This window comes from Prionailurus viverrinus, chromosome D3, assembly GCF_022837055.1.
Source record: "Prionailurus viverrinus isolate Anna chromosome D3, UM_Priviv_1.0, whole genome shotgun sequence".
In the NCBI taxonomy this organism is placed as follows: domain Eukaryota; kingdom Metazoa; phylum Chordata; class Mammalia; order Carnivora; family Felidae; genus Prionailurus; species Prionailurus viverrinus.
In genome coordinates, this window is record NC_062572.1 from 1,809,451 (window position 1) to 1,825,589 (window position 16,139).

Below are 16,139 nucleotides of genomic sequence, written 5' to 3' on the forward strand. Positions count from 1 at the left end.
GGCCCCGGCCACTCATCCTGGTTGGTGCTGGTCGCCGTCGGGAGAGGCCCTGGGGTGAGGCACGTGCACCACGAGAGCGGGTGTTTCATCAGCCAAGCACCTCTGGGTGACAACAGCCAACAGACGCCGGAGGAATAATTCACGGGCCGCGTCTTAGCAAACTAGATGGGGGCGGGATGTGCACTGCAGGTCATGTGACCACTGATGGCGGGGGTGGGGGGAAGCCCAGGACAGGGCTCTGGGGCCTGCACCGCGTCCTGTTCCTTGGCCTTGTGAGACGCTGTCGGGACATATACCACGACTCACGGGGAAACCATCACATGTAGACATACAGAAGATACCACTGTGTGCATCGACCTTTGTCCCTGTGGACCTCTGCGTCTGGGCATCTGTGACTGTCGCTGTCGCCCTCTATATCTGTGCCTCTATGTAGACAGGACCACCCTGGCTTCTCAGAGGAGGAGGTCCCAGAACTCCCGAGATTCTCCCCAAAACTGGAGGCCCTTGCCCCATGGAGCCTGCACTGAAGAAGCCCCTGGGGGATGCAGGCAAAGGTGACCCTGTCACCCCCGGGGTCCCTGCCGTTGGGGGTCGACAGCTTCTGCAAAGCCTGCTGACCCTGTGAGCCTGCACAGAACCTAACTGGAGTCATTCAGGGAGTGGCATCCACGTCGCTTCCTCATCAGGACGTTTGTGCAGTGACCTGGCCGGCTGTTACTGCAAGGGGCTCACTTCTGCCCTTTCCTCCCCAGCTCGAGGCCCGGCAGGCCCCGGTGACCCTTCACTGTCCCCCAAAGTCCCGCTGGGGCCAACATCACCAGAACGGCACGGACCATCCTCCCCAGACCGGCGCCCGGCCCCAGCCAGACCTCTTTCCCGAGCATGTACTCCCGTGAGTGTGCACCCAGAGAGCACTGCACGCCCCACACGGGCAGGGTCGGGAAGTGAGGCGGACGGCATCTGAGAAAATGGGGACATGACTCCCGGCACACAAGCAGGGGTCCTCTGAGGGGATAAGAGGCACCCCCAAGAGCCAGGCCAGTGTGAGGCCCGACAGAGCGGGCAGGACCCCCCGCTGCAGCCCCTGGCCCTGAGTCCGTCCACGTGCTTTTTCTGTGACGGGCCAAACAGGACGTTCAGCCTTGTGGGCCAGACGGTCCCGGTACACAACTCGGCTGCTGTAGCACAAAACCCACCACAGACGCTTGTAAGTACGCGGCAGTGGCTGCGTACCCACAAGACGGTCCGTTAAGAGTGGACAGTGGGCCACACTGGCCACGGTCAGTGGACCCCTGCGCTTGGCTATGAAATCACCGAACCCCTTCTCAGCTCGCGCCTCCTCCCGCCTGGCCCCAGGGTTCTCCTATGTCCCCCGGAGCACCGCGGTCCTCAAGCCGCCTCCCCAGTGGGATTGCCTGCGAGCTGGGAAAGGGCCAGGTCCAGGAAAGCCAAAAGGTGGGGCTCACGTGGGAACCAATAATTCCATCATGTGACAAATTTGAGGACTGCTGCCCCCGAGGGTTTATGGCTGACATCCAGAGGGGGGACTGGACGGGGCCAGGAGCTGACGCCCCCTCAGGAATGGTAACGGTGGCTCCAGCCAGCCTGGGGACCTGGGATGCTGGTACCCGGTACTGGACCCCATGCCGTGGTGGGTGCTCCTCCGGGTCCCCAGCTGTCACTGACCAAAGTCACGTTAAAACTCAGATCAGCCGGAAACATCTGGGGGGGGGGCCACTCCCGCCTGGGCCTTCAGGTCTGCAGGGTGGAGGTCAGTGCGGACACAGAACAGGGCACGTGGTGCTCACACGTTCAGCTACTTCCTTCTTCACCCTTGTCATTAACGTTCCTTCAAACCACCCCCCTCCCCGCCATGTCCATGCTCTGACCCGGGGGGGCTCAGTTACCAAGGGGCCTGGAGTCTGTTCTGAGCCTGTTTCTACCTTTGCGCTGAGCAGGTGAATTGTCCTCCCGGACCCCAGAGAGCGAGACAGAGAACACAGGATCCGACTGAAGCCCCTGTAATCCCCTAAAGTGACTTACTTTGGTAAAGTGACCGCAGCCGAGCCTCACAGAGCCCTGGGGACAAGGGACAGCCCTGGGGACAACCCTAGGGTTAAGGGACAGCCCCTGGGACAAGGGATAGCATCGGAAACAGGGGACAGCCCCTGGATTTGAAGGCTCCATCACACATGGACACATCACCTCCTACAGCTAAAATAAAATCAGTTAACAGGGGAACATGGGCCACCTCTGAGCTCCCTGTTAATGAGAGGAGGAGCGCTCCGATCCCCAACCCCGTCCCTTCCTGACCTCTCGGCCCCTCCTGGAAGGAGACTTCCTGTACAGAGCAGGTGTGAGATCCGCCCTGGACGTGCACGCCCCGCCCTGCTGGGTTCTGCGCCGGGTCGGGCTCCTCTGGGCTCCTCTCCCCCGAGGAAGCTCTTCTGCCCACGGTCCGTCCCCAGACGGTGGCTCAGCCTCCCAGGGTGGCGGCCGGGCCGTGGGGGCCACGGATCACCGGGACGGGGCTCTGAGCCGGCAGTGGGGGGAGCTGCACTGGGGTCCCGCCCGCCCTGCCCGCCAGCGGGTTCGCTGTCGGCCACAGAACACCGGTGGGGGGCGATGTTACTGGGTTACTCTGGTCTCGCCACGGACCCGGCCATTTGATGGGAGCCCTGAATTCAAATTTAAATACGACAACAACGAAACCGTCAGGCCAACTCAAGGGGTGGGCCACACAGGGCGTTTCTGTGGGCGCGCTCGCCCTCAGAGCCTGAGCCTGTCCCCGCAAGCCCTGTGAAGAACACGAGCCTTCGTGGTCTCCGTCAGCCCCACGCTCAGCACCGGAACAATCTGTCCGCCTCCTTGTCGTCCCGGACTCCCCAGAATGGGCCTCAAACCTACCCCTCTCTTCTTCCCAGGCCCCGCCTGAGGCAGGGTCTTCACCCCTACATGCTGGGGTCTCAGCAACATCTTGCCACGTGGTCTCCCTGACCCTGCGCCCCCCACACCCTTGTCGTTCCCCTGGGGAAAGGCCAGCCTAGGCGTGTGCCTGGAGGATTCTGGGGAGACGGCAGCCAGCACGTGCCTGGTACCTCCGTTCCGACAACTTCCACGGGACAGATCTGTGGGCTGGTGGGCGGAGCTGCAGGGCCGTGGCAGGGACAGGCACTCCTGGGGAGGACCACCCCTCCTGGACACAGAAGGGCCAAGGGGATGGGGATGGGCGTTCACATGTGGGTCAGCACCCAAGGAGCAGAGACCGTTGGGTCTCTGCACTTGCGGAGTGACCCTTGCGGGGCTGTGGACGAGGCCGTGGCCAGGGGCTGTGGCCAGGACATGGCCTACGGAGGATGGGGCAGCCCTGGCCGCCCATAGTCCTGCACAAGGAGCCTGAGGGCAGAGTGCCCGGTGGGCTCCGTCGGTCGAGTGTCCAACTTCAGGTCAGGTCGTGATTTCACGGTGCACGAGTTTGAGCCCCGCGTGTGACTCTGCTGTGAGCGCACAGCCTGCTTCGGATCCTCTGTCTCCCTCTCTCCGCCCCTCCCCTGCTCACACTTGTTCTCTCTCTTAAAAATAAACATTTTTTAAAAAGGAGCCTGCGGGTAAACACCTGGCCTCACTCCCCTCCCGCCCTCCGAGCCCCTGCCCCCACAGGCCAAATGTGCTCACGGCCAGAGAGCAGGAGCCGGGTCCAGGCCAGCCCCCGGGGCGCGGCCAGGGCCGCAGGGGCATCACCCCGGGAGGGGCCCCCACCGCCCTGTCACCCAGCCCTCCCTGCAGAGCCCTGCTGGGCCCACACAGCTCAGCGCGCAGGCCACAGCCGGGGCCTCCGCTGCCTCTCCTCTAGCACAGAGGCTCAGGCCCCGTGGCCAGGGAGGACCTCGGAGACTCTCAGGGCTGCACAAGGGAAGGAAATCACCCCCATCGCCGGGCTGACCCCAAGCACGTGTCACCTGGCAAGAGACACAGCCAAATTGATCCTGCGCAAGGACACGGCTCGTGTGTGGGGCCAGCACCACCCACTGTCCCTCTCACCACGGACGTCAGTGACGCCACAGTGGCATCCCTCATCTCGTCCCTCTGGAAAGCCTCCTCCAAGAAGGCGCGGCCCCGCTTCCGAGCGGCTTCTGCAGAACGTTCGCCGGCCTCTTCCCTCACGTTCACGTCCAATCACCCACCGGGGCCCACGGCCTTGTTGGTGCCCAGGAGCCCGGGACGAGGCCAGCCGAGCTTTAAGAGGAGCCGCTGGGGAGAGGGGCGGGGGATTCAGGGGACCCATGCCCCGTGCAGGGGTGCAGTGGGGAGCAGGCCCCGCTGACTGCCCGCAGGGGTGACCTGTCCTCAGACGGTCGGCTGGGATGACAGATGGGGAAGCAATGAACGAGGACAATGAGGGACAGGAGTCCAGGAGGCATCCCCCCCCCCCCCAACCAAGGCAGGACTCCACACCCTTCAAAGGCAGCAGCTCACGGGCAGCACCACGGCCTCGTGACCACCCTGGGGTGTGTGGAGAACACATCCCGGGGGCCCAGCAGAAGGGGTGCCCGTGGAGAGCGTGTCCTGGGGTCCCTGTGGGGGGTGCAGAGAGCATGTCCTGGGGTCCTGGGTGGGGAGTGTCCTAGGGTCCCAGTGGGGAGAGTGCAAGTGTGAGTCAGCACACAGCCTGGGGCCCCGGGGCGAAGGTACACGGGGAAAACGTGTCCCAGGTTCTTGGCCCGGGGGGCGTGTGGAGTGTGCATCTGGGGTCCCACGTGGGGCCGTGGAGATGACACACTGGGTTAGCGCGGGGTGGGCAGCAAGGATGTGGGGAGGCCCCTGCGGACCACCCCTTCCTGACATCAGCGCCCTGCCCCCGTGGGCCGACACCCAGATGGGGCGGCAGAGACGGAGACGCCCGTCCCCAAGCAGGCCTCGCACCAGATACACACCCAGGTAGTGGCCAGGGTGCCAGAGCACAGCCCCCCCCCCCCCCCCCCCCCCCCCCCGCCGTGGCTTTCTGGGGAACCCCCAGCTCTGGCCCCCCGAGCGGTCACGTGACACTGGCCTGGCCGATCATCCGCCTCCTCAGTGACTGGCTCTGGGACAGACACGTGACCCCTAGCAGCCAATCAGAGCGTGTCCCGGGACTTCCTGGGACCACTGGGAACAGCTTCTCCCCCCTCCGCCCCATCACAGACCTGCGGGATGCGCGAGGAGCTGACTCTGCCTGTCTCCGCCAGGGAAAGCCTGCCTCAGGTGCAGCCAGCGCCAAGGCAACGGACCCCGGAGCGAGCAGCAGGCTCCGGCTGACGTCACTGGGCACCTGACCCCCTGCACTGCCCATGGCTGAGCCTTTTCTACTTATGGGGGTTCAACCTGCTTTGTGTCTCTGGGGAGAAGGGGGAGGGCAGGAAAAAGAGGAGGAGGAGAAAGAGGGCGAGGGGAGGACCACAGGGAGAAGAGAGAGAAAAAACAAGGGGAGGAGGGGAGGGCAGAGGGAGGAGAGGGGGAGGACCAAGGGGAGGAGGGAGGAGGGGAGGAACAAGGTAGGAGGGAGGAGGGGAGAGCCAAGGGGAGGAGGGGAGAACCAAGGGGAGGAGGGCGGAGGGGAGGAACAAGTTAGGAGGAGGGAGGAGGGGTGGACCATGGGGAAAGACAGAAGAAACAAGGGGAGGAGGGGAGGGCAGAGGGAAGAGAGGGGGAGGACCAAGGGGAGGAGGGAAGAGGGGAGGACCAAGGAGAGGAGGGAGGAGGGGAGGACCAAGGTGAAGAGGGAGGAGGACGATGATGATGACGACACCCACCAACACCGATGCCCTCTGGGGCCAGGACTTGTCACGCCGCTCACCCCACCCACGCCAGTACCCTGGCTTGCCCTCCACGAAGCAGGAAGCGGCATCTGTCAGACAGCTACTTCAGGGGCAAGAGAGACGTGACGTAAAAGCCTGGTGACACCTGAAGGGACAGACGCTGCGTCCGCCTGCACCCCTACTACTAACCCTAACTTTGTGGGAAACCACGTGCGAGGGCACTCCGGAACCCTCCTTTGAGGCACCACGGGGACTTAGCCAAGAGCGGCCAATGCCACCCCTGGCATCCCCCAGTCGGGAAGAAGCGGGGCCCCGACCAGATGGGGCCGCACACCTGCGGGGTGCAGGGGCACCTGGGACATCCCCACACCGAAGGGAGCCCCGTGACACTGCAACGGTCCCATCCCATGCGTGCGCTGCCCCTCCTCTGGGAACCGCACCCGGACTTTCTCGGGGCACTTCCTCCCCCACCCGGAGTCTGCATGCTTCCGGGGAAGGTTGAAACCCAGCTCCACCCCCAGGGTTAGAGAGGTGACCCAGGCCTGCCAATCAGAGCACACTCTACTCCTCTAGCCCCAGTGGGGACTGGCCAATCAGAATACTCTATCTTCTAGCCCCTGTGGGGACTGGCCAGTTAGAGAACTCCCTCCCCAGGCACAGCGAGGGGCCCATGATCTGCAACATTCCGAGCCAGATGCATCAGAAGTGCCAGAGACTTTTGTGGGAAATGTAGGAAGAACAATAGCAAGAAACACAAAAGCTGTTTTTGTAATTCCGTGAAGTCCCAGGACCTCAGGGCATCCCGCCTGAGGATGGAGCCACCTGGCCGGAGGTGAGAGCACCCGTGCGTGCTGCGTGCGTGCAGCAGCCTCCCTTGAGCCCGGGCCAGGCAGAGCGGCCAGCGCGCCTGCCTGCGACATCACCAGCCCCTCGGGTCGCGTTCTCTGTCCCCCAGGATCCCGCGCTCCCGAGGCGCACACTAAGGTCCCTGCTGGGGCCGCGAGGACAGGGCGTGGGCGAGAACCCTCAGGGAAAGACCCCGCGGTGCACACTGACCCTGGCAGGCTGCGCACCTGCGCCTCCCGGCCAGCCATCTGGGGACAGGGGTCCCGGGCTGCACGCCCGGGGGCTGCGACAGGTTGCAGACGGGGGCCCTCACACCCAGCGGCGGGACTTACCACAATGATGGACAGGGCAGGGGCCACGAAGGCCCAGACGGCGCCGCTCGTGATGGAGAGCCAGCAGCTGTGGACGGAAGCAGAGCGTTACCTCCACACCACTGTTCCTGTGCCCCGGGGCGCCGGGCACCTCCACCGGGGGCAGCTGCTAAGGCAGGACGTTTTTTCCGCTCAGGGGTCAATCTGAGCAGCCAGAGTAACAGTTAACCCCGGCTGATGTCTCTGCGTGCTACCCATGATGACCTCGTGCCTCTCATTCTCGGGGTGAACGTTCCAGGTGTGCAGACCACCTCAGGGAAAAGGCGGCTTTTACGGGCCTCTCAGTAGGAAAAATCACCACCTCTGCAGAGTCCGGCCAAAAACCAAAATAAGTTTTAACTTTGCCACGAAAAATAAACAAACTGACCTTCAGCAAGGGCTGAGAGCATTTCAAATACTGACCTAATTTGTGCCTTCTGCAAGGGATAAGAGCGCTGAGGAGTCATGAGGTGACGTGGTCCTGACCATTCCCCTCTGCTCCTAGCTAAGGGTAGGTCACACCTCCCTGCAGCGCCCCTGAGAGAAAAGGTCCCCGGGGATCCCAGCAAGTGCTCGCATTTCTAGAGAAGCCTCATGTGGGATGCAGCGTCCAGGTCCAGGATGGGGGATCCCTCCAGGCTTCCAACGTGGGACTCCAGGAACTCAGGCAAGTAATAGCCTCCCCGTAACTTCGTTTCTTTCCGGAGCATCGGGATGGCCAAGAGCCTGGGGTTCCCCGGGAGAGGCCACTCCCAGATCCGGGGACAGCCCTGGGGGCCCTGCCCACTGGCCAGGGTCAGGCACGTGCACGGCACGGTCCTCACCCCACCCGGTGTGGATGTCCCCGCAGGCGGCCTCGTTCACTCCCTCCATCCTGCTCATTGGGTGGCACGGGGGGCCCCCGGCACACCAAACCCCAGGTGTGCATCCCCTGACACCCTCACAGGAGGAGCCACGATGACTCCCACACCCAGATGAGAAAGCTGAGGCCCAGAGGGGTCAGGTGACCCACGCCCACTCCCGGGAGCCTCTGCCCCCGTTCCAGGACACAGGGGTTCCCTGAGACAGGACACAGCCCCTGTGAGTGCTCGTTCACACCTGCCGTGCGGAGGCAGCATTTCCGCGAAATGCACAGCAAGCCTGAGCGGCCCCCTGCAAGGTGCATGGCCGCCCGGGACGGGACAGGGGCGACTGCAAACAGAGCACCTCCCCACATGTCCTTGCAGAGCTCTATGCGTCCCTGTCCTCTCAGGAAAGCCGGTGAGCCCCGCCCCGCCATCAAGCCTCTGCTGGGGGGGGGGGGGGGGGGGGACAATGCAGGGGGCGCAGCTGGGGTCGCCCTTACTTCAGGGCCTGGGGAGGCCAGCCCCGTACAGAGCCACGGCCTGGGGCCTCACACAGGGGCCTTTCCTGTGAAAGCCCTGCCACATGCCAGGAGCCACCCCCCCCCCCCCAACCCCGTCACTTACTTGTTATTTGTTCCGTAACTGTTCATGGCAAACGATATGGAAATGATGCAAATGACGAGAGGAAAACCTGTGGAAAGCGAGCGCAGGAAATGTCTCGGCCTCCTTTGTTCAGCGAGTCCTCATTCGTCTGCGCCCGGTGCATGGAAGGAGCGAGAGCTACGTGCTCAGAAGCGGCGCTGCCCCCGCCTCCGGGAGCCTCAGTCTAAGCCAAGGGCTAACTCACACTCAGGTGCGCGCACACACACACACGTGAACTCTGAATCGCGTCCCTTACGAATCCAAGCCTGTTTCTGAAAAGGACCGGCTCTGGCTGGCAGAAGAGCGGCGCATCCCGGGGCCTCTGTCGACAGACACCCGCACAGCAGCCCCACCCCTGCCCCGAAGGGTGGGCCAAGGGCAAGGGCGGCGAAGGATCCACCCACCCGCTGGCCGGCTTTCCCAGGGCGCCAGACAGGGAGGGCTGCCGACAAGGAGGGCTGCACCTTGCTTGTTCCCAGAATGGAGGCTGGCGGTGGTGACCACACACGGGGACCCACCTGCCTGCGCTGAGCCTCCGGGGCCCCAGAGGAAGGAGAGGGAAGTGTGCCCCAGCTCTGCCCGGCGCTCAGAGCGGCGGCTTCCCTGCCCTTCTGATTTCAGTCTCGAACAGCGTCCCGGAATAGGAGTTCCTGCAGGTCTGTCCTAGCTCTGAGCCACTGTTCTGATGTCTAAGCAGTCCAAATGTGTTCCACAACGTCCGGGAGAGCCACCCGGCCCACAGAGGAGCCCTCACCGTGGCCCTCCGTCACACCTGCGTGCTCCACGGGCGAGCTGGGCCCTGGTGCCGTGGGTCGCGGCTCCCGCCTGGGCGGCCCCAGGACCACGTGACAGGAGACGGCGCACCAGGGGCTGTTTTCCCTAGGGCCTCGGTGTCCACACACGACACAGGGCATCCTCGCCGCCCGGCTCATCTGGTGTGGGAAGATCACGTGGCACCCGAGATGGCGAGGAGGCACTGACCCGAGGCACCACCAGCCACGCGGCGCCCCACCTTGCTGAGGAAGGGCGGGTGCCGGCGTCTTTTCTCTGGGTCCACAGGACAGCAAGCGGGCACAGGGCCCCATCCCGGCGGGTTCCGGAAGGTGCGGCAAGGACCGCAGGTGCTTCTGGAGAGGTATTTTCAAAGTGGATGGCCAAGGCCTTCACTCTGAGCCGCGGCCCGCACCCTCCCGCCCCCGGCCCACGGCAGTGGTTGGCATCCCTTTGCTGCCTGAAGTGAAACGGATGAGTGACAGGTGCATTTTCTGCATACACGATTCCATTGATCCCAAAGGCGATGCTGGCGGCTCCCTCGCCGTTTCTTCCCACATCGCCCTCCGTCCGGCAGGGGCCGCCCCCCTGGGGCAGTGACAGAGGGTCTGTCCGAGAAGAGGGTCCCCCACTCTCTGCGGTCTCTGAGGCACGCGGCAGGAGCCCGGCACCTGGCTGAGTGTGTGTGTTCAGAGGCGGGAGAACGAGGGTGAGGAGACAGCCAGCAGGCAAGTCTTGGGCTCTGGGGCCACGGGATGCCTGGCTCTGTTCCCAGGGCCGCCCCAGACCCGCTGTGTGGCCTCAAGGAAGCGCCTGACCCTCGCGGAGCCTCCACGGTCTCACTGTGGAAATGCACATGAGAGCACCCGGGTCACCAGGCTGTTGTGAGGACCCCATGTGATGCGGCCACACGTAAGGCCAATCCCTACAATCCGTGTGCTGTCATTAAGCCACTCGGGCTCCCCCTCTGCTGTTGCCATCACCAGAAACTCAAATCCCGGTAACCGTGCAGGGTCATGACGGGCTTCTGCGGACAATCCGGGGTTCCTCCGGCCCTGCCGCATGGATGTTTACCTCACGGAGTTGTAGACGCACCCTCTTTGGAATGTGGCGACCTTCAGAGGTGACCTTCGGCGGGCCCCCTGATTCCCCAGGGAGGGGTGGAGGGAGCTACCAGCCAGGACAAGCAAAGAGCTGAGGGAGACGGTCTCACAAAGAAAGGCAGAGGAAGCCAGGAGACAAGTGGTCTGCCTTTCTGCCTGGGTCCCCAGTGCCATCTGCCACGGACTTCTGGATGCTTCTCTGGGCGTGTGGAGGTTTCGCACACGTCGCCCCAAGGCCGTTGGGGCCACCAGGTTCATTTTGGGCCACGGGTTGTGGATAGAAGTGACATGCGCCTCTCTGGACCGAGAAGTTAATTTTCGGTGTGATGCCCCTCCACGTCCGCTTTTCTCTCCCGGCAACCAGCACCAGCTCTAGGCCGCGACCCCTCCACCCCCCGGGACTGCCACGGGCACTGCCCCTCCCACTGTCGTGGCCGCTAGGGATACGGAGCGGAAACGGGAGGTAAAGGCATGCGGCTTTCTGGCAAGGAGAGCCGGGCGCTGCTCGGCGACCCGGCCCGTGCACCTGCGGTCCTGCGCCTGTCCTGCCCTGGCCGTGTACCTGCACCTCAGCACCGCGCCAGCTCCTGGAGCTCCAGATCAACCAAGGGCAAGTGGGGCCCAGAATTAACTACGATTAAGTGTGTGCCCCAGATGAGCAGGAACTCACCAAAGACATTAAGTTGTAACAGAGAAAAAGAAAGCAAGCTGCACGTCTGTCACTTCTGTGTACTCAGAGGTACGTCTGCTGCACAGATAAGTAAACTTGCACACGGTTATCATAATCTCCTCCTGCTCCCACAGGGATGCTTGGGGGACAGATTACAGTTCACTCACCTTACAAGTCCTAACTTGTAAGGGCCTGACATCTAACAGAACCTCAAGGTATGCTCTCGATTCAACAGCGCCACCCCCCACTTGGCTTTGAAACACAGTCCCCAGGGATTCAAGACCAGGGCGGACGCCGTGGGAAGAAGCCTCTGTCAGAGGGGCGCTCCTGCAGCAAGGTGTCCCCGTGCCCCGGGTCAGCCTCCGGCTCCTTCTTAATTAGGAACTGAAGGCAGAGGGAGCCCCGCTGCCCGCAGACTGTCTTTACTGCAGCCCAAAGCGAACTCTACCCCAATCAGAACCAGAGTTGCAGCTTGCAAGCCCTGAGGAAATCAGCGAGGGAAAAGCTGACGGGAGACAGAGGCCGCAGGCTGCGGGATCCCTGCCCAGGGCTCTCTCTGCAGACAGCCTCCATCAGGGGCCGCTCGCTCAAGGACCCGCAGGGACTACATCAGTATGAGAAATGACACAGGCCCAGACAATGCCGTCACACAGGATTATAAACTCGGGATTCCCAGATTACCTCACTTTTCTAAAGATCTCTATGATTTATATGAAATCTCTCAATTTTTAAATACGGGTAAAAATAATTTATTTTTTCCTCTAATCCTGCAGCCCGAATAAGAGCCCAGGGTGGGCACAGGCTCTGGGGGCGCTCACGGAGGGGGCGTGGGACATCCCGGCCTGGCCCCCTGCGTGGCCCCAGCAGCTGGGAGGCGGCTGCGGAAGCCGTGAGGGTACAGAGTGTTCATCCACCACCCCCCAAACACATCCCATCAAGCAGCTCCCAGCACAAAATAAACATGTTTCTCTTCTCCTTGCACAATGAGGACTGTGAAAACTAAATCCATGGGAAGAAAACCAGGAACAAGTAGCAAGTAGGTCCCTAACAGTCGGTGAACGTTTCTAGCAAATGCAAGAACGCCAGGTGTCAGTGACACAGCCCGCTCTACGCAGACTCCGGCAGGAAGCAGGGACTCCTCGGGATGGGGTGGGCAACAAGGAAGTTCACTGAGTCCAGTCAGTGGGGAGGGGGCTTCCGGAATGAAGCCATGAGCTGCTCCACAGACCTGCCCTTCGGGAAGACAATCCTAACTGGTGAAAAGTAGCCTAAAAATCCCACAACCACCAAACGACTCTGTGCGTTTTCCTAAGAGCATACAACAAACTGGGAAAACCTTCTTGAAGAAAACCTACTAAGTCTTGGTAAGAAGACGACTTGCTCCCTGTCCCCGGGCCCATCGAGAGCTACACTGTGTCACAGGGGTGGGCCGCCTGCGTGTCTCCTGCAGAAACTCTACTCCAGGTAAGAGCAGCAGCGACCAGACCTCCCTTTCTCCATCCAGCCGCCACGTCCGGTGTGCATGTCCCTGCTGGGCCTGGCTGAGGACACCGGGCCCTGACTGCCCTCCCCTCAGGGCACTCGCAGGGCAGAGGCTCTGTGCTACGAGAGGCAGGCCGGCATTAGAGGCTGTCCCCCCTCCCGGGGCCCCGCTCTAATGCTGAGGTGCCAGTCCAAGAGGAATGAGACACGGTCCCTGCCCTAGCTCCAGAGCCGCGGGAACTCTTCCCAGGTGCAGGGGATACAGGCCATTAGCACAGAGAACTCCAAGCACACTCTGTGGGAACGGGTTTTTTTTTTTTTTTTTTTTTTTTTTTTTTTTTTTTTTTTTTTTTGAACAGAGCATGGGGAAACTCAAGTCTAAGAGCATCTGGCTTCTTAGAGGTGTGTCATGTGAAGATGAAATCATACCCAACCTACTCCTGCCTCCCCCTCCTATCCCCGCCTCCCCCACCTGCCCCATATCCCCACCTGCCCCTCCTATCCCCGCCTCCCCATCCCGTCCCCCTGTACTCCACACACCTGCCCCCTATCCCCACCTGCCCCATTCCATCCCCACCTACCCCATCCTATCCCATAGTAGTAGAGATGCTTGCTGTCCTCTGAGCCAAAGACCTTGATCACCATGCTGTAGAGATGCAACCCTTCCACCAGCATCCAGGCAAAGGCACTCAGGAAGAAGTAGTGCAGGAGCACGGCCAGCACCTGGCAGGGGACCTGGGAGCGAAGACACACAAGCGGACATCGCTCTGGCGGTTCCTGCGTCCAATTCCGGAACATCTGCTGCTCACGTGCCCTCATTTCCTGGCGAGGCAGAGCGGGGCGGGGTCCTGGCTCCCTTTCTAGCCCCCACCCCCCCCCCCCCCCCGCTTTAGGGTTGGGGCAGGTGGCTCCCGCACAGCGATTGGTTCAGGAGAGGGCGGGCGATCAGGCGCGGCCAATCAGCATAAACACGAGCGTGCAGCACGATTGGCTGGAGGCGGACACGTGAGCAGACCGGCCAATGGGGTGGGCTCTGGGGAATGGGCGGAGCCATCCAGGAGCTGAAGCGCGAGCCTGCGGCTTGTCAGCCACGTGGGCCGGCGGCTGTGAGCGGGTACCAGAGCTGGACCAGCAACCCCGACCGGCTTAGGCCGCAGCGGGGGCGCCCCGATCCCATGCCCGTGTCCACAGAGGCCGGGAAGGGGGCGGAATGATGGGAGGGGGGATATCAATTTATATACTACCTTCAAATAATAAAAATAAGGAGAAAAAAGTAAAAGAATTGAAGACAGAAACGGCATGATTATGTCGGGCGCTCCAAGCTCTGCTTTCACAGTGCTCCCCAATCAGCTCATTCTCAGGACAGCATCTTGTGCTCGGCACCTGGTTTCCAGGGGCGCGGCTGGAGGTCCCTAATCTGCCCCCACATGCCCATCAGAGGCAAGTATCAGGCATGCGCAGCTCGCGTCTCTGCGTCCCAACGGGAGCACCGTCCGCCCACCAGCCGCTCTGGGACCGACACCCACGGTCACTCTATGTCTGCCGCGAAGCTCCTGCCACCTGTCATTATGGGCAAATTGCTGTAACCGGCTCCCACATCTCTAAGCAGGAGGTTAGGACTGCACAGCCTGGGTCTATCTCGAGGATTAGAGGGCTGGTCTGCGTCAGCTCTCCACATCATGCCCCCCACGCCGCCAGGGCCCTAGCGGGAGGAGGAGGGCCCTCGGGGGAGGAGAAGCTCATCTTCCCTACTGAGCCCATGGGGAGCAGAAAGCCCAGCCCAGGCCTGCCTTCTCCGCTTCTCCCGGACAAGCCCCTGCTCCATCTGGGGGATGCAGTCTTGAGTTCTGAGTTGAAGAAACCAGCAGAAGGTGCCAGCCTGGGTGACACCAGAAGGATGAGGGAGGGACCGAGGGGCCTACTCACTGTGCCAGGCTTGAAGCTGAAGCTGATGAGCAGAAGGATCTGGGCCACGAGGACAGCAAAGGACAGGTTGGCATGGATATGGTAGCGCTGGTTCCGGATGGTGCTGACCGAGCTGAGGGCAGAGATGTAGGGGTGAGGCCCCGGCCCGGCCCAGCCCCAGCTGCTCCCTATCACTCCCCCGAGGGCCGCCAAACAGGCCTTCAGGAAGCCCACCTAGATGCGGTCACTCCCCACTGTGAAACCTCAGTGGCTCCCTATTGCTCTTAGAAACCAGCCAGCTCCTTCCACGGGCCTCGGGGCTGCACAGCCTGGCCCCTGCTCTGACCCAGTTCATTCCTTGCTCCTACTCCCGCTCACAGTGCCCTCTTCCGGCTCTCAAACACCCAGCCCTCTCCAGGCTCAGATTTGCACCAGCCATGCCTGCCAGGTCTGCCCCTGGGGAGGACTTCCTGCCAGGAAAGTAGCTCCACCTCATCTCCCTTGGCCGGGGAGCATGTGCTCCTGCTCCTGGGCACCGGGCTTCTTGAGCAAAGCCGAGGGATGACGGAACCAAAGAACGAATGTCCCAGCTCAGCACGGGCCCCGGCTCCTCCTGCCGGCCTTGGATGCCACTGCCCCAGCCTCCCCGTGTTCCCAGCGCTCTGGGAAGCTGAGCGCCTCTCCCTGCTGATGATGTTGATGCTGCAGCTGCCGGCCCGGGGACGCCGTGGTCACAGTCGGGCCAGGGGCAGGTGTCCTGAGGGAGCCAGGGCAAGCGAGGAGGGACACTGGGCTCCCCGAGGAACCCCTGGAGCATCACCCGCCTGCAGAGCAGGTGGGGGAGACAGGCTCCCAAGCAGCCCCAGAGGGAGGAGGCCCCCCCCCCCCCTCCTCGTGTGTGAGGCCAACGGCCCTGAGCAGCGGCCAGGGTGTCATCACCATTGTCTGCCCACGAACGGGGCTCATTTCAGCTTGCCGTCCCAGTTCATAAAGGGCCACCGAGGGACTCAGCTGCCACCCTCTCCTTGGGGGCTGCACAGACCCCCTGAGCTCTGCCCTGGCAGCTTCAGCTGGGAGGGGTGGGGACCTCCTGGGAAAGCGCCTTCCTGCCTCCCCAGCGGCTGACACCAGGGCCCCCTATGGAGCCGCGGCTTTGCTACCTTGGGGGAGGAGGTCCTCAGTTCTGGCTCTCAGGAGTCCAAGGGCCAGAAAGTCTGTGGGCTGGAGACCCTCCCAGAACTTCTGAGCTTCACTGAGAGCAGGGTGCCCTCCAATCCCGTAGCCCCTCTTGCCTCCCTCCTCCCTCCTCTCTAGCACCCCCAAACCCTCCCTGCACCCTGGATCTCAAAATGAAAAGTAACTCTGGAACAGCCGTCCAACTGTAATGCACGATGACCAGACATTTGCCACCTCATGACCACAAATGCCAGAGGGAAATCAAAGTGGGGCAGGCGGCGCTGACATTTACACGATGGCGGCAGACCTCCCTGGACACAGAGGGGGCAGAGCAGAGGATGACTCACGAGAGCATGGCGAAGGTGACCAGCGTGAGCACCAGGCAGACCACGGACAGGGAGCAGCCGATGTAAGAGATGGACGAGAGCGCCACCTGCTGTCCTTGTGTGAGCTGCGTGGGAGGCAGAGCAGAGGGGTCAGCGCGGGTCTTGCGGCGACAGGGCTCCCACTGGAAAGGGCCCCAGGGGCTGGTCCCAGCGCGCACGTGCTGGTGA

At 62.5% G+C, this 16,139-nt stretch overlaps 1 protein-coding gene across 4 annotated transcripts in view; it reads right to left on the reverse strand.

Moving 5' to 3' along the window:
- The window catches only part of ADGRD1 (adhesion G protein-coupled receptor D1), a 124,305-nt gene that overhangs the window by 10,272 nt on the left and 97,894 nt on the right, over positions 1–16,139 (reverse strand). For 3 of the 4 annotated variants that reach the window (XM_047827816.1, XM_047827815.1, XM_047827817.1), the window contains 5 exons: positions 15,933–16,036; positions 14,431–14,542; positions 13,086–13,239; positions 8,461–8,527; positions 6,974–7,040 (listed from right to left, as the gene is read on the reverse strand). In XM_047827816.1, the coding sequence (XP_047683772.1) occupies positions 6,974–7,040; positions 8,461–8,527; positions 13,086–13,239; positions 14,431–14,542; positions 15,933–16,036 (504 nt within the window). Of the gene's footprint in view, positions 1–6,973; positions 7,041–8,460; positions 8,528–11,734; positions 12,256–13,085; positions 13,240–14,430; positions 14,543–15,932; positions 16,037–16,139 lie in introns of those variants that run through there. The other variant, XM_047827818.1, reaches the window with a different exon arrangement.